Genomic DNA, 21,442 nt, shown 5'->3' with positions numbered 1-21,442 from the left:
GGGCTGGGAGGTCTTTTGCTTCCACTGAGGAAGAGGAGACTTCACAGGGAAGGGTTTCCTGGAGTTCCAGGTTTCTCCACGGCAGCGTGGTGGTCGGGAACCTGCATCCTAGAGCCAGATTGTCTGGGTTGAAATGCTGGCTGCACCACTTACTAGCTCTGTGACCTTGAGAAAGTTATGTAAACTCCCTGTGCCATACTTCTTTCATCTTTAAATGCAGGTAATAATACCTCTCACACAGCGTTGTTAGGACTAAAGCTACTTCCATTACTATATACGAAAGGAAGCATGCATCTGCCTTGCCCTTTCCCAGAAGTAGTAAATGCTTTTGATCCACTGGGTGGGGATCCATGTGGCAATATTATTTATAAGGGATAGAAGTTCATTGACTGTCATTACTCAACAGACCTCATCTACCCAGGCGTGTTTGTACCTCATCTCCAGGGCTACCCTGCATAGCAGGAGATGTATGTATTGTTCCTCTGCCAAGGGGCCCCAGGGGAGTTGAGTGGCTTGTCATGGTGACCCATCAGTTTAACTCTTGCTGCCTGTCAATGGTGGCTACCGCTGAGAATTCCCTCCCCAATAGGATGGAGAGGTGCTCTCTTTAGCATGATTGTGGGTGGGCTGCCCCAACGCTTGTCCCACTGGGCCTGCGCCCTGGTTGAAAATCAAAGATGATTAAGATTTGGAGTGTTGTTGAGAGAGAAGCGTAGACTTCTACGGATGTCTGTTTAGCCAGATGGATTTCCATCTTTGTCCTGTCTAGGTGGCCCAAAGATGGGTGAGGAGGAAGCATGGTGCCCCTGGATGGTCCCAGGAATGCTTGGGTTCAAGCTCAGATGGAGCCATTGACTGGCATGTGGCCTTGGGCAAGTCATTGTCCTTCCAGTGCCTTTAGTTTCTTAAAAAGAGGTGGACTAGATCTATGCTCCAGTACTGGAGCCATGAGCCACAAGTGGCAACCGAGCACTTGCAGTGTCGCTTGCTAGATGAGATGTGCTGTGAGTATAAAATGCACAGTGGCTTTTGAGGGCTTAGTACAAAAAAGAATGAAAAATACCTCATTAGTAATTTTTTATCGGCCAAGTGCAGTGGTTCATGCCTATAATCCTAGCACTTTAAGAGCCCAAGAAGGGAGGATTACTTGAGGCCAGAAGTTTGAGACATCCTGAGCAACATAGTGAGACCCCATCTCTACAAAAAATAAAAATAAGAATTAGCTGGGCATGGTGGCACGTGCCTGTAGTCCTACCTACTTGGGAGGCTGAGGCTGGAGGATTGCTTGAGCCCAGCAGTTCCAGGCTGCAGTGACCTATGATGGTGGTACTGCACTCCAGCCTGGGTGATAGAATGAGACCCTATCTCTAATAATAATAATAATAAGAAGAAGAAGAAGAAGAATTTTTTACCTACACAATAGCAATGGAAAGGGATGGAGCACTGATGCTTGCTATAACACGGATGAGTCTTGAAAACATTATGCTGAATTCATAAGCAATTCAGCAAAGACCACATACTGTACAATTCCATTCATGTGACGTGTTCAGAACAGGCAGCTCCATAGAGACAGAAAGTAGTTTCATGGTTGCCTGGGGCTGGGCAAGAGGGTAACAGGGAGTGGCTGCTAATGGATGCAAAGTGTCTTTTTGGGGTGATGAAAATATTCTAAAATTAGATGATGGTGATGGTTACACAACTCTGTAAATATATGAAAAGCCATTTAATTGTACACTTCACATGGGTGAATTTTTATGGTACTAGCTGGTTGTTTGTAAATCTAGCACTTTGGGAGGCTGAGGTGGGCAGATCACTTGAGACCAGGAGTTCAAGACCAGCCTGGGCAACATGGTGAAACCTCGTCTTTACAAAAAGTACAAAAATTAGCTGGGCATGGTGGCACACACCTGTAGTCCCAGCTGCTTAGGAGGCTGAGGCATGAGAATCACTTGAACCCAGAAAGCGGAAGTTGCAGTGAGCTGAGATCACGCCACTGCACTCCAGCCTAGGTAATAGAGCAAGACGTTGTCTCAAAAAAAAAAAAAAAAAAAAAAAAAAGGAATTTTATGGTACTTAAGCTATGTATTGATAAAGCTGATAAAATAATTTTTATAATTATTGCATGTTGAAATGATAATATTTTGGATATATCAGGTTAGGTAGAATATATTATTGAAATTAATGTCACCTGTTTGGTTTTACTTTTTAATACATCTGCTAGAAAATCTGGAATTGCCTGCATGGCTCGCATTATATTTCTGTTGGAGTGCTGCACCGAACCATCTCTAAGGACCTTCCTAGTTCCAAAATTATATTCTTCCACAAAATGATCCCCAGGTTTGGACTTCTGATGACTCATCTGATATCATGGCTATGACCCAATTTGAAAAAAGTTCATTTGGGTCTTTTAAAAAACCATTTGCAAAAATAGGTTTATAAAGAGAAATCCTGAAAGGAGGCACAGAGTCACATAAGGTAAGCCCAAGAGCTGGGACCATCACTTTCTCCTGCCTCCATGAGCAGCCTGGAGCCATCTACAGCTGTGGATGGGGCTGTTTCAAAAAATTTATAGTCTGAGCCTGAACAGCGGTTTCCTTAGTCGATCCTCCTCTCGGACGGTTGACCTCGCTGAGACTGACCCTGCTGAGCATCAGGCCCAGGAGAATGGGCAGTAAATTCCCAGTCGGGGTCAGCCAAGAACAGGTGCTTGGGTTTCTCATATCTTTATGGTCCAATGGGAGACCAGGGAGGTGCCTTTGGATCACCAAAATGCTCAATGTCAAAACACAAATCTTGGCCTCCAGTTGTACTTCCGAGGAGGGGGCTGAGGATGATGTCAAGAAGCGTCTTTTTACCTTAGTTCTCCTGCAGGAATTAATTAAGAATGCCTGTTATGTTTCCTACCTTTTTCTGGGTGCTGGAGGGAAATTCAGAAGTCTCACTTATCTCTCTTTTCAGAGCAGCTTGTCCCCTGCAAGAACCAGAGTGTGTTCATGTCCATAAAAATCAAATCCAACCAAAACATCTCCCAAACTCCTGGATATGGTGTGTCTTTCCTTTGGGAGGTTGAGTCTTTCCTGTTTACTCCTTCTTCTGCTTCTTTTTATTTTTATATTTTCAGAGATAGGGTCTCCTTCTGTTGTCCAGGCTAAAATGCAGTGGGGAGATCATAGCTAACAGCAGCCTCAAACTCCTGCACACACGCCATCCTCTCACCTCAGTCTCCTGAGTAGCTGGAACTACAGGCACATGTGCCACTGTGCCCAGCTCACCTGCTTCTTAAAGGCTGGTAAGAGTCTCAGTCCTGGGGCTGTGAGCCCTTATCCACCTCTGTATTCTGCAGCACCTGCACTTAGGTAGTTTCCTGTTTGGAATGCTGTTCCTAAACTGCCTTACCTCCCTTTTCACCTGTTTTCATTTAAACAACTGATACAAGCACCGCCGTCCTGGGGAGGCCCAGCTGCAAGCTCCTGGAGGCTGGCGCCTTTGCTGCCTCTGCCCTCACAGCTCTTCTTCCCACCCCATGAACTCTTCTTCCCCATTTCAGGCTTTGGGCAAAGGCAAGGGGAAGAGGGCTTTTGGTAAAAAGCCACCCTGAACATTTTTCCAGAAAACTGGGCAAAAGCAAACTTCTTTGGGTACTGGGCATCTTTTTAGATGATAATTAGAAATGCAGAGGAATAGTGATAGAAACTATAATGATGGCGGGGCGTGGTGGCTCACGCCTGTAATCCTAGCACTTTGGGAGGCCGAGGTGGGCAAATCACGAGGTCAGCAGTTCAAGACCAACGTGACCAATATGGTGAAACCCCATCTCTACTAAAAATACAAAATTAGCTGGTCGTGGTGCAAGCGCCCATTTTACCCAGCTACTTGGGAGGCTGAGGTGGAAGAATTGCTTGAATCCAGGAGGTGGAGGTTGCAGTGAGCTGAGATGGTGCCACTGCACTCCAGCCTGTGTGACAGAGTGAGACTCTGTCTCAAAAAAAAAAAAAAAAAAGAAAGAAAGAAAGAAAGAAAGAAAGAAAGAAAGAAAGAAAGAAAGAAAGAAAAGAAAGAAACTATAATGATGAAGCAGATATAAGAGTGAACGTTTTCCTGTGGCTTTTCCACTAAGAACTGACTTTTCAGAGAACTCCAGAGAACAAGCAGCAGAGAGCGAGCTTGTGCAGGGTCGATCAAGCACAAGATAAGATCGGTGTCTTCAGGAATCAGAGCGGTTTGTGAGACACTTAAGCAAATTGCATTCAGGCCCTATCTCCTTCTGGCAATAATTCACCAGAGAAATGAGTCATTTCACTAGAAGATTTCCATTTTAATATTAGCGCAGGGACAAGCCTTGTTTCACAATTAAATTAGAGCCAGGTAAGTTTTCTAGTAATAGCGATATCTCAAGGAAGGATTGAAAATAGAGCCGCTCAGAGAGAATTTGCTTCTGAGCCAAGTTATTTCATGGATCTCCCAGGAGGACATCTTGCTGGTATGGCTTTGCTACGTAGGAGAAGCCCTCCAAGCCCCTCTGATGAGAAGATAAGTCACACTGCAGCTCTGGAAGGGGAAATGAAACAAGTGTGCAGCTTGAGAGACACTGAGGTGCTGGGATGCTCTGACTCTGCTGTACAGATGTCTCGGGAGTAAAGGATCCAGCACGCAGGAGACTTCTTTCTGGAATGGGCTGTTTCCACCCGCCTGACACCCCCAGGACGTTGTCTTGTCAACAATGGATGTTTGTCATGTGCCTGGCCACTGTGTTGGCACCATGTCACTCTGCTGGTGACAGTTCAGGCCCAGAGGCCTTTAATCACAGTAGAAACAGTTTCAGAAGCGGAGCACTGCTGAGTGGCAGTGACACCTGAAGGTTGGTGACCAGGCAAGGTGATGTGACAACACAGTGGCTACACGGCAGCCAGTCATGGCCACCCCGGGAGGGGTTCTTGGAACACATCGAGCTTGACCATAGCCCTTGCTGTTGCATTGATCTTTCTTCTTATCACCCTCAGAAACTACAAGAGGTTGTTATCAATATTAATGTACCACTGAGATATTGGAAACACTGTTTCTTCCCCAACATTGTATATGAAAATGTTCAACCGTACAGAAACATCAAAACAATTAGATGGTGAATACTCAGATACCCACCACCAGGATTTCACCATTAACATTTCACTCTATTTATAGTTTTTCCCCCCTTTGCTATGGGAACATCTCTTTTTGATGTTCCTGTCGTGTTTCCCTTTTAACAAAGTGGGTCTCTCCCTCCCATGTCTCAGATGGAAACATTGAGGGGAAGATCATGCCAGATAAATAGCATGTTAGTGAAGCCAAGGAAAAAATCCGTGTGCCCTGAGATTAAGGTAGCAAAATATTCAGGGAAGATCTCTGGAGTGGGAGCTGGAAGGTGGATGCCAGGCCCAGCTCTGCTGCTGCACAGCCTGTGAACCTGAGATAATCACCTTCATCATTGTTATTTTTTCTTTTCTCTTTTTTCCCCATTATATTCAAGATCACCTTTATTTTGCTAGGATGGTCCTAAGGCTGACATTGGGCTAATTGTTGCCTGCAGTATAGTCCTATGCAGAGATGACAGGTAGCCTGGGACCTTTGGCAAGTTGCTGGACTCAATTCTGAGCTATTGATTTCTTATTTCGGAAGTGAAGATAACAACACCCAGCTCTCAAACCTGTTGTAAAAGTAAGTAAAGTGTTGAGGTGAAAAAAAAAAAGTGCACAAAACCATGCCTGGCATGAGGTCAGCATACCCAGGATGTCAAGTATTATGACTCCTAGTACACATACTCCCTTGCCAGTGTCCAGCACATAATCTCCCTGAGGGTAAGCACTGCTGAAGTTAGAGCTGTGTTGTATTTAGAAATAATAATAGTAGCAAGAGCAGCAGTTATTGTAAAGTAACACTGAACTGAAAATGAAAGAACTCGAGATACAATTTCTCCATTCTCAATGTGTGCGTCCTCTGCATGAATTTATGAAAAGAGCTGCTGCACTTGTCTCTATAGAAGAGCATGTTTTGGTTTACTGCTTCCCAAAAAAGGTTGAGGCTATGAGACTGGTGTCCTCCTCTGCCACCCTTTGCAGAAGGCCTGCGAGACATCATTGCCATAGGCATCATTCGCAGTATGAGATGTGGTTACTGGAGCTCTGCCTGCCCAAGTTAGGTAACCCCCTCTGGCATGGACAGACACGTTCCTCTTACTCAGTGACTTCCTGTTTATCATCTGGCGGTAGACAGCTTGTCACTGGAGAGGACGGGATCAGCTCGAGTCACAGATTCAATGTGTTTCTAATTGGAAACCGAATCAGGGTGGCCTTGGAAGCAGAAGATGGTAATGAAGACTTTCTACAGCCCCTCAGAAGTCCCAGCCCCTTCTCATGAGGCTCAACCCTTGCTTCGAGCTGCCTTGCAAATCAGACACCACCATTCACAGTGCCTTTCCTGGCTTCACTGAACCTCTCTGATGCAAGGAATCACCTTGGAAAGATGGGAATTTATTCCAGAGACTCCTCATTCTGGTCTGTCCTCCCTCTCTACTGCAGTTTAGAGCTGAGGGGCACTAGACCTGGCTGACAGGCTGCCCTGGTGGAGACATGATGTGATGTGATGGACAGTGGACCCCTGAGAAGGAGGATGGGGTCTTTGTGGTGAGCATTCATTGTCCCAGTTTTATATTTTACTTCACTTTTAGAGACAAGGTGTCACTCTCATCCAGGCTAGAGTGCAGTGGTGTGACGTGATCACGGCTCACTGTAGCTTTGAACTCCTGGGCTCAAGTGGCCTCCCCCTTCAGCCTCCTGAGTAGCTGGTGTGCACCACCATGTCCAGCTATTTTGTTATTATTATTTTTTGTAAAGATGGTGTTTTGCTGTATTGTCCAGGATGGTCTTGAACTCCTGGCCTCAAGCGATCCTTCCACCTCAGCCTCCCAGAGTGCTGGGATTACAGGCGTGAGGCATTGTGCCCTGCCTCACTGACCTTCATAAAAATCTTTGTGTCCAAGCAGGCTCGTCTATGAAATAGTCCACACCTAGAGCCTGCTTCCAGGAAGAAGTTTATGCATTCATGAGGCCACGTGGGTCAGAAAGTTGCAGAGCAGTAATTTAAACCAAAGTCTGGTGTTTCTCATGACAGCGCTTATATCTTCTTAACAAAAGGCTTAATCTGACATACAAGTCATGAGGCTTCATGCTGTCAAAAATAAAAGACGCAAAATGCTTGACGCATTGGGAGATTTATCAGCAGCTGTTTCTGCAGGGAGTGTGGGTGTCAAGGCAGGTAGGATCAATGGGACAGTGATGTCATGAAGGACCCAGTGTTGTTTTCTCCTTTCCCTCCCTTCCTGATGTTAGCATCATTCCCAAAGAAGCTTCCTCCATGGTGGCAAAATGGCTGCAGCAGTTGCAAGCATTGCCTCTATACACAGAAAGAGAAAGAGAAATAGGACATCAGTAGCTCCCTCTGAAAAGTGAGAGGCCTTTATTCTCAGAAGCCACCAGTAAACCTCCCCTACCACCTCACTGGCCACTTACCTCTTCCCGAACCAGTCCCTTTGGCCAGGGAGATGCCGTATGCTAATACCCCCAATTATGCTACAATGATGATGGCCCATCCCTGGAACTAAGGTAAAGTCAGGCCACCCCTTCTCCCCTTTCTCCATAACTTTCTGCTGCTACTCAGTGGGGACTGGTGGAAGGGATCTTGAGAAAAGGACAATGTCTGTGGTATCTATGATGGGGACATTTACTAATCCCACCCACTTTACAATAACTACTGCTCTTGCTACTACAATTATTTCTGAATGTAGTACAGCTCTGACTTCAGAGGTGTCTACCCTTTGTGAGATTGTGTACTGGGCACTGACAAAGCTGTGTGTGTCTTTATAGTCTTTATAGTCACAATATTTGCCCTGAGCCATTTGCCCTTTCACCACCCCCTCATCCTTCTGCCATGGAGTGACCATATGGGATTCCAGAAGAGACGGACACGCTCCTTTGTTCCTAGAATCCCTCGCTCCATCACCCACCCCACACTTTGTGTGTGTGTGTGTGTATGTGTGTGTGTGTGTTCTTCTGTTGATCCCCCCACCTTTGTTCCTGTTTCCTTCACTTTTAGAAACAATGGAAAAGGATTTTCTTTCTGGCTTCCCATCAGAGGACATGCTGACCTTGGCTGATAGTGGCTGTGATGAGCAGGGTAGCTCACAGCATTGAGAAGGCAACAGTCTCATGTGGCTTTGGAGAGAGAGTATGGGCTGGAGAGAAGGACACAGAAAGCCATGCAAGGAGCAAACTGTGGAGAGTGGGACAGGAGCCCTCAGCTAGGGGCACACAGCCAAACCTACATGCTGAATATTGCTTGTTTTCAAGGGGGAAAGTTATTGGAAATCTGCACTTAGGTACCAGTGCTCCTTGTCAGGAGTCTGAAAAATAAACAAAGCCTAATTATTTAGGCAAATGCCTAGTCAATTAGAAATAGAGGGGTTCACTAAGGATGAGAGTGAGAGAGGCATTGCTCTCTGGCTGAAATATGCAAAGCAAGCCTCCCTGTTTCTCAGGAGCAGGTGGTGGCCAGGAAAGTTCTGCTTGCATCAGCCTGTCCTGGTCTGACTGAGCCACATCCTCTCTCCTTTCCCTGCCTTCTCTTACCTATCAGTGGATCTCAGACTCTGGGCTGAAACTGAGAAAGCATGGATCTATCTTTCTTTCCATTCAACCTTGCTATTCTCCTATTGCTGGTTTCAGTTTCCAACTTGGAAAGTTGCAAGCAATGGGCCAAAGAATAGGAAAAAGTGAGAAGAATAAAGTGGCTTTGTGTTTAAACAAAAGCTTCACTGCCTGTCCTCCCCTCAGTTCTGTCTTTCTCACTGTGAGGCACCGAGAGGATATTTTAGTTCTGGTGTCAAGTTCCAATGGTGAAAGGAGAAGAGAGAAACATTAGCAGAAAATCTATGGGCCAGGGGTGGTGGTGGCTCAGACTTTTAATCCCAGTGACTTGGGAGGTTAAGACAGGAGTTCAAGACTAGCCTGGGCAACATCGTGAAATTCCATCTCTTAAAAAAAAAAACAAAAAAAAAACTTAGTGTGGTGGTGCACGTCTGTAGTTCCAGCTAGCTAATTTCCACCACTACACTCCAGCCTGAGTGACAAAGCAAGACCCACCCCCCAAAAAATTCTTACTTCTATGGCTCTAGACCAAACACATCTTCCCACTTGTTTTAAGAGACATTGTTTCCAAGATGAGGTCTAGGTTACCTTCAGGGCTGGTATCACTTGGTGTCCCTCAAGGCAACCCCTCAGCTCTCCTCTGGTGCCAGCCTCAGGCGCCATGGGCAGTTCAGTGTAAGCTTAGACTCCCGTTGCAATACACCATTGCCCCAAGCATAGGCTATGTGTCTCTCTGCTTCCTGGCTCAGGGTCTTCCTGAGAGGTGGGAGTCAGCCTGACTCACTCAAAAGTGCAGTCTGCCCAGCACTTTGGGAAGCCGAGGCGGGTGGATTGCCTGAGCTCAGGAGTTCGTGACCAGCCTGGGCAACATGGTGAAAACCTGTCTCTACTAAAATACAAAAGAAAAATTAGTTGGGTGTGGTGGCATGCACCTGTAGTCCCAGCTACTCAAGAGGCTGAGGCAGGAGAATTGCTTGAACCCGGGAGGCAGAGGTTGCAGTGAGCTGAGATCGTGCCACTGCACTCCAGCCTGGGCGACAGAGCGAGACTCCACCTCAAAAAAAAAAAAAAAAAAAAAAAAAAAAAAAAAAAAAGAAAAAGAAAAGAAAAAATGCAGCCTGGACTCTGGGGAGTTTGTTCTCCTGGAGCAAGCCTCATCTAGTGAGGCATGGAAGCCACAGCCTCATTCTTCACTTGGACAATTTGGGGAAGCATTCCGAATGCATGTCTGAGCTTCCAGAGGGATCCTGCTCTTGTCACGAGTGGCAGCAACCTCTGTAATGCATTTTCCCCTTTCCCTGTCTTGCTTTCCACTTTCTTTCACTGTTTCCTGGGATTCTCTCCAGAATAAACTACTTGCACCCAAGTCTTTGTCTCAGACTTGGCTTTTGGAAAACCCAAACCAGGACACCTTTCAAGGTTGCAAACACTATGTTACAACGTAAAGCATTACTGCACTACTACAATGACATTTGAGGCTTTTTTGTTTGTGTGGCTGAGCCAACCTGTGCTGTCAGTTGGCCCAGGCTAGCCAGGTATTTTGGGGGGCTAGGTGTCAACTATCTTGTTCCACCATCAGTGGCCAGCCTTCTCCCCTTGTAGCTTGTACTTGAACCTTTTTTGTCCCATAGCCATCTTAATTCACAATTTAGAATTGTGAATTAGAGCTTTGTTACTCTGATTCATAGAAGCCACTTGAGAGGCTCTGTGTTCATGGCATGGCGAGGGACATTCATGCAAAGAAAAGAAATAGCTCTCTGCTCAGCAGTGCACTGTGATGAACACAGGATGAAGCCAGGAAGGGCTGGGGAAGACGCTACTGGGGTTCTGTCTGGGATTTCATCAGACTTTCCATAGGATGGGAATTTTTTTAAAAAGTAGAAGCACGTATCAGCTATGAGCTTCTCAGTTGCTCTTAGAAAAAAGCCAACCCAATCTGGCTCAGGTTAAAAAGGGAATACATTGCAACATGGAATCGAAAAGTTTATGATTAGTCTGGCTTCAGGTATCAGGGGCTGAAATGTGATGACATCAGGACCTTGCCTATCTCTGCCCTTTGGTCTGGGTGTACTCACCTTTATATGCTGTCTGCAGACTCTCAGCCTCCAGGTTCTCCTTCCAGGAGAACTCAGCCTTCCAGGTTCAAGGTCACTAGGACAGAGTGGGTGAGTCTCTTTCTGGGGGCTCTGCTTTGATTGGCCTGGTTCAGTTACAGGCACCTCTCAGAACCAATCATTATGGCCTATAGGATATTGGACTTGGGCCTTTAGTTCAGGCAGCATCTTTGCTGGTGGTGCGGTGGGTGGGTGGAGTTTCCTCCCAGAACAGGTAGACTTGGAAGGAGGGAGGGGTCTCTCCTAAAATGAAAATCTGAGGTTGGTTCTAACTAAGGGAGAGGGGATGCTGGGAGGGAGAAGTGCCGGCACCAAACTTGCAGTGTAGTTAACACTTTAAATTTCCCAGTGGAGTTTTATTGAATCTCTCTGTGCAAGTACTGGGGCCAATAAGAAAAAAAAAATGATGTCATCAGGAAGCTTATAGTCTAATGGGGGAAATAAAAATCATACTTGGATAACTGCAATGTAATAATTGTTTGGAGACACATTTCTTACTACTCTGTGTGCAGATGAAATGTGCTTTCTCACTGTTCACATGGTAGCTCCTCCTCCTTCTCCTCACCTCCTAGAGAGTCCCAATACTTGGTATCTTTGAAGAAAGGTGTTCCAGTCAGGATTGTGGAGAAGAAATCACTGCATTTCTCTCCCCTCTGCCTGACTCACTGGTGATATTTATACTCTAGGCATGAATTAAGAAAAGCCCAGAATTAAGGAAAGACTAGTTTCCTGCCCTGTTCTATAATGGCAGAGCCAAGACAGCCTGAGAGAAAGCAGCAGACAATTTTATGCTCATTCTCACGAATAAATTGGACTGTTTATCCAATCACAAAGGATGGAAATGGCAGTGATTTTGAGGAGCCAAGTGATGTAGAGTTGTCAAGTTGTACTCAACTGGAAACAAAAAAGTGAGTTTTAAAGAGAACTGAAGAAACACATCGGGCAGGTTTGCAGGGGCAAATATATTAGATGTATGAAAAATACAAGTGTTCGGAGTATATCAACAGAGCCCGAAGCAAGGCATATGTACAGCTGGAATGGACTATGTCATCTAAAACTGTGATCCTTAGGAAAGTATGTATTTTTTTTAGAAATTATGTTTAAGAAATACTGTAATATATATTATGTATATATATATGTATAATGAGATATCATTTTTAAGCCTTATACCTATCTTTGTATTTGTAAATATTTTATATTTAAAAGAGTGGTCTCAATATTACATAAACTTCAGGTCCCATAAAACCTGGATCTGCCCCAGATTTTTAAATACAATGAAAAATAAATGTAATAGGAATAAAATAGCGATGAAATAAACCATTTAAAATATATTACTTATATTTTAACAGAACAAAATGTGGAGTTTTCTAAACTATGATGATGTTAATGTTGTTATCTTTATGAGTAGTATCTTATTGAGAAAACATGATAGAATATACTTAACCATTTTTGAAAATATTAGTTCCACACTTTGAGATACAGCTAACAGAAGGTCTGCTTATTTTAATTTAAGGTTCAGTTTATTTGAATTTTGAAGTTTAATGGCTGTCCTACTTGTAATAGATAATTCCCCAAGATGTATGGATCCAAATGGAAGAAAAGCATTATGAGCTATAACTACTAAATCAAGATACTAAATTTTCAATTTCATTCACCAATTACCCAAAGACTGTTGTTAATATCTTCCCATCTTTTCTGACTTCAGTAGATTAATCTTGCAGCTTTTCAGAAGGTGTTGCATTTATATATTTCTAATAAATGGATTTATGAAAATCCATTTTTTAAAAGATATTGAATTTTAATTTCAAATTTCTAATAAAAGTCATTGAAGCTCTTTGTTTTGGAATTTGAAAATCAGGTTATATAATTTTGATTCCAAATTTTTAAGTGGAACATATACATGTTTTTAGAATGCACTGATTTTTATCATTTTCTTGATATAATTTATCATATGAAGACATACAAAGTTTTGATATTTATTTTCAAAATGCTCTGTCCATAGAGCAAATTTTTTAAGGAAAGCTTCTACTCTTTCACTGGTTGTTAAAGGTCACCTTGAGGGATGTGGAGCAAAAGCAGACATGAGGGGCAGTGTGTTTTCTGAAAATATCTGCTAGGTGCACACTTAGTTAGCTGGTGACCATGTCTTCCCAGAAAAGGTTAGCATAATTATAGCACTTGTCTTTTTATGAGAGAGAAATGCATAATTCATCTCTAAGTTCAACAGTTTTAAAAACTTCTTTGCCAAAAGACAATCAATGGACACGTGCATGGTATAAAAAGATTGCATGATCATGTCCCTCTTCTTCCACCCCTTTTTCTCCCCCTCCCCCTCCCCCTCTAACTCTCTCTCTGTCCCACACTCACACACATAAAATGTCCAATATGGGGTTTCCTCTTACAAAGTATGGAATGTTGGTGTCAAATTCATATATCAAAATCCTAACTCCCAATTGAGAAGTAATTAGTTCATAAGACCAGAATACATCCACCACATCCCAAGAATGGGATTAGTACCCTTGCTAAAGGGACCCTAGTGAGCTCTGTAGCTCTTTTTCTGCCACGTAAGGATACAAGAATATATCAGTATGCAGTTCAGAAGAGGACCCTCACCAGAACCTGACCATGCTGGTGCCCTGACCTTAGGCACGAAGTGCCCTGCCTCAAGTGGGCAGGTGACTAGGGTCACCTTCTTCCCTCTTCCCCTCTGGGTTAAAGGGAGGCCTGTCCTATTGGAGGGACTGAAAAGGCTCAACTTTTAATCTGGGTTTCCTCTTGGAGTGGAGGTGTAGCGCCTTGACACTGGCAAGAAATTTACATCCAGGTAAGAGTTGATGCCTGTGATTGCCGTCGCTGAGTTGGGGACATTAGTGGGAGACCTCGACCCAGGCCAAGGGGGTGTTCTCAGCATCCTCTTGCCCATTGAACAGGCTGTGGAAACAGCTCATGGAAGAGAATTTAAACAGAACCTATCACCTCCCGTGTCTTGGAGATCTTCTCCCAGACACCTTCTCTGGATCTTCCCTTCTCTGACTTTCTGGAAGCTTTGAGGCCATTGAGGGCAATGAATGTGTGGCCCTTTTAGCCTCCAGCTTCCTCCTGTCCTGCTGGGTTAGGAGAGCTTCGTTTGGAGGACTGCAACCTCTCCACAATTGGTGCTCCTTTCCAAGGACCATGAACAAAAGCATAGGGAAGCTCTTGCTTCAGCTGGAAAACCCATGAGAAAAATCCACCTGTACGAAGCCAGGGCCTCTACTGCTCCCCTCTTCACCCACAGAGGATGAGGCTCATCCTTCTGAGACTTTAGGGGGAGGGGCAGGAAAGGGGTCATTTGGAGAGCAGTGCTGCTCACTTGAGTCTGAAGAAGGCGTCCGCTTGCTGCTGGCTTATGCAAACCTGACCTCCAACCCCGGGGTGAAGACCTGGGGTGTACAGAGTGGAGGCAGCTGTGTAAACTGTAGGGTGGGGTATTTATAGCCTTAGTGAAGAGCACCAAACCAGCATAGAGAGCCTGAGTTAGTGCTGCCGCCCTTGGCTGTTTCTTGTGCCATTAACTGAGTGTTCCAGACATTCTTTCTCCAGTGTTGTATGAGGCTTTACAAGACTCAGTTTCTTCATCTGCAAATGGGAAGCTGTTGCCATGGCTGGCTGAGCGTTTCAGCTGGATGGTTCTCTGCATCCCAGTTTCCAAAAAGAAAAGCCGTATTCCAGTTCACAGGGAGGGGAGAGTTAATACCTCCCCTCCAAAAGAGCTGCTATGCCCCGAAGACCACTTCCCTGGGCTCCTGGAGCTCTGGGACAGGTGAGAAACACATAACTGAGCTTTGCAGTCAGCTGTGGCCTAGGGTCCTGGCTTGGCTGCTTATCCCCATCAGCATTCCCTGCAAGAGGATGGAGTGAGATGGTACAGGAAGGGTGCTTGGCACATAATGAGGGGCATAAAAGATAATTTTGCTGGTGACGCAGCAAACTTCCTCATCTGCTGCTGCCAAGGTGTCTGAAGGAGTTAATTCTCCCATCAGAGAGCAGGCAGCCCCACCTCTCCACCAGGCCTGGGGCTGGTGTTTGGAAGGGTTGCAAGCCCTATGGGACAAGGTTCACATAGGAGACAGTGTTAGGGTGAAGGCTGCGAGTCAAGGCTGTTTGTCAGGGGGCACGCAGGGAGATCCATTCTTGGTGTCAGAAATCCTTGGGCTCTCTAAGCCCCAGTTGTGGGGAGGAGGGAGGTAGGGGAAGGGAGGGAAGAGAGCACAAAAGGGTGAGCACATAGCTCTGTAATGGAAACTTGGCGTCCAGCCTCACTTTGTGTCCTTCCTTAGTGCATGCGCTTGCTTCTTGAGTTGAGAGCTTGATTTCCTCCCCTTCCAGCCAGCATCCCGTGCTATCCCGACAGCCCACTCCTGTCCCCTCTTCTCAGAGCCTGCAGTCCTGCAGGCTGCCTCCACTCGTGACATGTGACATGTGAGCCTGCTGCCTCCTCTCTTCATCCCCTACCCCTCCCCTGACTAATTAGGCCAACATGCAACTTCCAGGGCCTGGCAGATGAGGAGCCAAGAATGCCATGGACAGGGGCCAAGTGTTTTTGTTGACATTGCTCAAGTGTAGCTTTGCAGAGCGGCCTCTTTGCTGTAGCGGAGAAGTCCAAGGAAGCTGGGGAGGTGAGCGAGGGGAGAGCAGGGAGGACAGCCAGTGTGGGCGCCTCTCCGTATCCCCTTCACCTTCCCACCCTCCAAGGCTTCCCAGCTGCCCACCCTCTAACCCGCCTCCCTAAGTGCAAGAAGATAGCCCTCCATGTCATAATGCGTGCGACCAGCCTGGTGTCTAGGAAATCACACAGAGCAGAGTGAGTTGCACCCAGTGGGACTTTAGTCCTTCGTTTGTAAACCTTTCATGGGGGAGGCTCCTGCCTCACTGCTGTTCCTAATTCAATCACATGTCCCTTAACAGTGGGGATATGTTCTGAGAAATGCATTGTTAGGTGATTTTGTTCTTGTACCAACACTGTAGAGTGTATTTACATAAACCTGGATGATATAGCCTATTGCTCCTAGGCTGCAAACCTGTACAGCACTTGACTGACTGTACTGAATACTGTGGCAATTGTAACACAGTGGTAAGTATTTGTATATTTAAACATATCTAAATACAGCAAAGGGACAGTAAAAATATGGTGTTAAAATCTTATGGGGCTGACTGTGGTGGCTCATGTGTATAATCCCAGCACTTTGGGAGGTCAAGGTGGGAGGATCACTTGAGGCCAGAAGTTTGAGACCAGCCTGGGCAACATAGGGAGACTCTGTCTCTACAAAAAGTAATAAAATTAGCTGAATGTGGTGGCATGCACCTGTAGTCCTAGATACTGAGGAGGCTGAGGTGGGAGGATCATGTGAGCCTCGGAGTTTGAGGGTGCAATGCACCATTGCACTCCAGCCTGGGCAACAGAGCCAGACCAAAAAAAAAAAAAAAAAAAAAAAAGTTGACCACTATCATATATGCCTTCCAACGCTGACAGAAATGTCACTTTGCGGTGCATGACTGTAACTTCTAGGGAAATAACCTCTTTGAAATAAGTCCAGTGAGACTTATTTACCTCTTCATTGCTAACCTGTTATAAGGTGCAGGCTACATTATTGAGCTACTTTACTATAGCTGTATAATGAAACCAGGATGGATTTCATCCTATCCCAGGATCTACCAAGAATTTGTCCTTTGAGGTCACTAGACCTGGGTTCAAATCCTCATCCTGCTACTTCCTCACTGTGTGACCTTGGGCAAGATATTTAACCTCTCTGTCCATCAATTTCCTTATTTACAGAAAGGAGCTAGTATTTCCATGTAGGGCTTTCGTCCATGAAGATGAAACATGGTGAAGAATGGAAAGGTTTCTGCACATCACAGACATTCAGTGAATAGAAGCCATGCTAACTATGAAATGATGGTTGATGTAGCCATGGATTGACTCTGATCTTAGCAAATCGCTTATCCTCTGACTTATGTACTCTAAAGGTAAAGTGACCCCAGAACCAACTGCCTCTTCCTAGCTCAGCAGGAGTTTTGCGAGGACAGATGAACTGTGCTATAATATTGTCAAACTTGGTTCTCTGTGGGAAGGAAACGGATGCAATGTATTGCTTCATCATTTTTTTCTCAGACTCTGGTCTCTGTGTTGTTATGTCAGCCCTCAGTGGTCAAATACATTTTTATTGAGATAAAAGTTTGCACATTTTGGAATCCAGAGGTGCTGCCTTAAGAGTCTAATTCCTGAAGATATTGAATCATTATGTTTAAAAATCCTCTAATTTTCTGCTACAATAGCTGGCTTTATTTTTACATCTCTTAATTGGTATCAGCTTTTCTCTCAGAGTTACAGAACCATGGAAACTTGGCATATGAAGCAACTTGGAAGTCATTGGAAGGGATACTCCTGCTTCTTTTTAAATCTTTGGGGTCTTCCTGAGCATTAAGATTACAGTACCACAAAGCATGTCTCCTTGACCCAGATTATAAGAACAGTGGAATAGCCACGCTGCTGGCCACAACATGACTCTCTCTTTAGGTACTGCGTAGATGGGCAGATGTTGTGGTGCTCAACATATATTACTCGGTTCTGATCTCTTCAGTGCCATCTGGCACAGTGCAGCTTCTAGCACCTGCCTCTCATTGCCCAAGGCCTTTTTCTGGGCATCACCTTGGACCTCCATGTGGCAGATTGGAAATGGCTGGGGGATTATGTCCTCTTTCATCAGCTTCAACCAATGTTAGACCAGGAGTAGCTGGATGAATACCCAAGCTTCCTCACCTCTTAGGTGTCCGAGATGCTTGTCTACAGTGGTCCCGAGAGCTTTCCAGAGAGGTCAGTTTCTAGTTATTCATATTGGCAACTGACTTAAAATGCACCTACTATTAGCGTTTCCTGTCCTACTCTGCTCTTCTACTGATTCTTCTTGGGATCACCTCCCGTATAAACCACCTGCTCTCAAATCCTTCTCTCAGGGGCTGCATCTAGGGAAACCCAGTCTGAGACCGAGGAGATGCCCTTCTCCACACTTTCAGATTATTTGTGATAATATGGGAGTTTAAGGCTACTAACCTTATCGTTTCTTCGTGAGGCTTTGAAATTTTTTTGCCTCTATTCATCACTATTCTTAATCATAAGAATCCACCATTCAGGTTATCCAGACTACACAAATGCCTTGCTTTAACCTTGAATTATCTTCGATATTGTCCTCATAATTTGGGCTAAGCTGATACATGTGGCCGCCATGTAGAATTTTGTATTTCAAGAGTCTGAAATTATTGTTTCTTTTCATTAGACTCCACATTCTTCCTCCATTTTTTGGGGAAAAAACCTGGGGGGCTCTCCTGGATGGTATGCATAAACTGTAATTTGATATCTTGCTAAATTTACACGTGGAAGCAGGGTCTGTGTTTGAGGAAGACCTCAGTTCATGAGCTACTGATATTATGTGCATCATGTTAGCTTAGGTGAGGTGCCCACAGGCATTGTGATTTCCAGACACTTCCATGAGTCTCACTTTCTCCACTTATAAAGTGGGAATAATTATTTCAATGCATACCTACTGAGCACCTACCCTGAGCCAGCAGTGATCAGATGCCTGAGAGGCAATGTCCACACTCTCGTTTTCTTTCTTGAGCAGCGTTGTGAGGTTTGAGTTCAGTAACAAAGGAGAAATCATTTGGGAAACTGAATCACTGTAGAAGTAGAGGAGAGGGCAGGATGCCCTCCAGCTCTTCAGTGACCACTTCAGACACTGTGTTGGTGTGGTTGGGTGCACCATCTGGCCTTCTGTGAAGGCCACTGGGCCCATGGGTTAGGCCCACATCTTGTGTTTTGATCCATTTTCTGCCCACGGCAAGTTTGGACACTCAAGAGGCAGCATTGCCTCAGGTCCCTTCTTCAGTGCCAAGCCCCCGGAAAGAGCCACTTTGGCAGCTTGGCTTGCTGTCTGTGTCTCTCCATGGCCCCATAACGCCAGGTCCCACCTGTTATGTTTCTGCCTTCATCTTACCTGATCTGTCCATGGAGTTCAAGGCTGTTGGCTACTCTTTCCTTCCTGAAATTATCTTTCTGCTTACCTTCCACGACACCTGCTTTCCTTGCTCTTTTCCTTCCATTCATAATCCCTTCCTGAATCCTTTTGCTCTGTCTCCTCTCTGAAGGATATTGTGTTCTTCCATTCCTTCTCCCCAGTGACCCCTCTTCTCCACCGGGAGACCCCATCCATACATGTGCCTCTCACCTTTCCCTGTTGCTGATGATTTCCCTGAGGTTTGCTGTGGCTCTGCTTTTTACCCTGAGGTTCCTGCACTCACATTTGCACGGGTGGCATACCTCCCATTCCGTGCTCTGCAGACTCTTCAAACTCAGCGTGCCCCAAACAGAATGCACTGCACTGGCTGCTTCAGTGTGATCTTTAGCCTGTGTTCTTTCTTCTGGCACCTCCACCCCCACAGTCATTGCAGCCCTGAGCCCTGTTACCTACTCTCCCAACCTACTGTTTCCTAGTTCATGCCTTCATCTCTTGTTCATTGGAAACATGCTGTGTGGCACTCATGAATCTATGCTTTGGGGATGGCAAATTATGTCTTCGCTTGATAACCCCCAGAAGCAGATTCTGAAGTATGTTCAATGGTGGGTGGTTCATTTGGGGGCTGGTTTCAGGAGATACTGGCAGGGGCTAGATCTCAATAGGCTGGAGTCAGCTATTGTTGACTCAGTGGAGCTGATTGTGTCCATCTCTTCCGAACCCCATTTTCAATGATGTCATGTGGGTAGCTAGGCATTGGCTACAATGGGAATATTGACACCACAGAAATTGGCCAGTGGCTACAAAACAGAGCTTTTCTTCCCCTTTGAGAGTTGGTTGTTAAACATTTCTCAGGATGTCACTGGGAGCAGGGAATTGAGACAGGGAAGGGGGAGCAGTTGATCAAGTGTGCTTTATCAAGAGAGTTACACAGTAGACAACTGGAGCTTGATCCCACTGGGAAGAATCTAGAATCCAGTTTAGAACACACACCTCAAAGTCATCCCACTGGTGCGGCGAGGAAGCCATCAGGCAGCTAGAGGCAGGGTGGCCGGGAGTGCAGGCAGGGTTGAACAAGTGATGGCTGGTCGGGGCACCGGGCACGCAGTGTCAGCAGAAGCTGAAACCCAGCTGTGAATGACGTGTGGTTATTGTCTTTGTCTCCCCAGAGCTTGACCTCATGGACCTCATAGGGGAAGACAGAAAGTGGATGATGGGGAGGAAGCTCATGCAGGTGAACGACACTCTGACTTCCGAAGATGCTGGACTCCGGAACGGCAAGAACTGCACCGAACCAGGTAATAGTGCTGGCTACTCATGGGCAGCAGCTGTCATTTTCTCTTGTGGCTAAGGAAGAGGCAGCTGCTGTGTGTTTTCTTAGAATATTAATCCAGAGAGCTTCTAAGGATGTTTAGGATGGGAGCCTAAGAAACTTTCAGGTGACATCCTGAGGGACTATTAGGGTATGTTTTGACCTCTGTGTTCGTTTTCTACTGGAGCTGGGGCTGAGTCAGAGACAGTGACACTCCTGATGTGGTACTGAGGTCGGATGTGGAGACTGGTGCTGCCAAGTGAGAAACTAAGGCAGGAGCAGGATGGGTGAGGATGTTTTGTGGTTACCTTTGCTTTGATCACTTGGGTCCTTTCTGGCTGGTTTTTAATCAGGAACCTTGTTTCTATCACAGTAGAGACACCGGGATTGGGCCAGATCCTCACCCACGATGTTGATCTTCTTGGAAGAGGCGGATTTTCATTTATTGTTTGTTAGATTTGATATCTATTGCGCCATTCCCCAGAAACATATATGGAACATTTTGTCTCTGAGGTTACTGAACTGAAAAAGAAAACAAACACAAAGCAGATCAAAGGGAACGAAGGGCTGTAAGGACCCAGCCCACCAAGCCTCAGGGACATGACAGGCACCCCTCTGGATGAATGAGGTCCCTGAAGGTTCAGACGGGAGTTGGTAAACTTGTTCTGGAAAGGGCCAGATGGTAAACACTGTAGGCTTTGCAGGCCACATATTGCATCTGTAGTATATTCTTAAAATAATTTTTTATAATGCTTTATCAATTTAAAAATCATTCTTAGCTCACAGGTTGTACCAAAACAGGCGATGGGATGGAGTAGGTCTGTAGCCATGTTTTGTCACTTTGACTTGGACCTCGAAGCCCTCTGGGGCTTTCTGTCCTTACTTGGTGGGGATTGACCGCATGTGTGCCACTGTCCAGGGCCCAGGAGCTCAGTGACATGCTGATCTTCCATCCAAAGGCCTGTCTCATCTTTAGTGTCAGCATGGAAGGATATAAACAATCTCTGCTGCAGCCCAAAGAACTACAAGTTGTTGAGTACAGAAGACATGTCAGAGAATTGCAGGTCTGGATCTGTTGGGAAGATGGGTGGAAGTGCCCTTCCCACCATACTTAGACTCTTAACAATCAGCTTTCAAGCAAAGCTGAAAAGAATTCAAAATAGGTTATCTGCTCCATCTCCACCACCAAAAAAATATCCTACGTAGTCTGTGTTCCTCAAGCTGGGGAATCCAAAAGTTACTGTGGCTGTTGTTCCATGCTCACAAAGAACATTTTTCACTTGAAAGTGAAGC

General features: G+C 45.5%; 1 protein-coding gene across 4 annotated transcripts in view; it reads left to right on the top strand.

The window, feature by feature from the left end:
• Positions 1-21,442, top strand: part of SLC24A3 (solute carrier family 24 member 3) — a 503,439-nt gene that overhangs the window by 42,494 nt on the left and 439,503 nt on the right. For all 4 annotated transcript variants that reach the window (XM_077951123.1, XM_077951122.1, XM_015149569.3 and 1 more), the window contains exon 2: positions 20,007-20,135. In XM_077951123.1, coding sequence (XP_077807249.1) covers positions 20,007-20,135 — 129 coding nt within the window. The remainder of the gene's footprint in view (positions 1-20,006; positions 20,136-21,442) is intronic.

Source organism: Macaca mulatta, chromosome 10, assembly GCF_049350105.2.
Source record: "Macaca mulatta isolate MMU2019108-1 chromosome 10, T2T-MMU8v2.0, whole genome shotgun sequence".
Classification (NCBI taxonomy): domain Eukaryota; kingdom Metazoa; phylum Chordata; class Mammalia; order Primates; family Cercopithecidae; genus Macaca; species Macaca mulatta.
The sequence above is the reverse complement of the archived record's forward strand: the minus strand, read 5'-3'. Positions and strand labels throughout refer to the sequence as shown.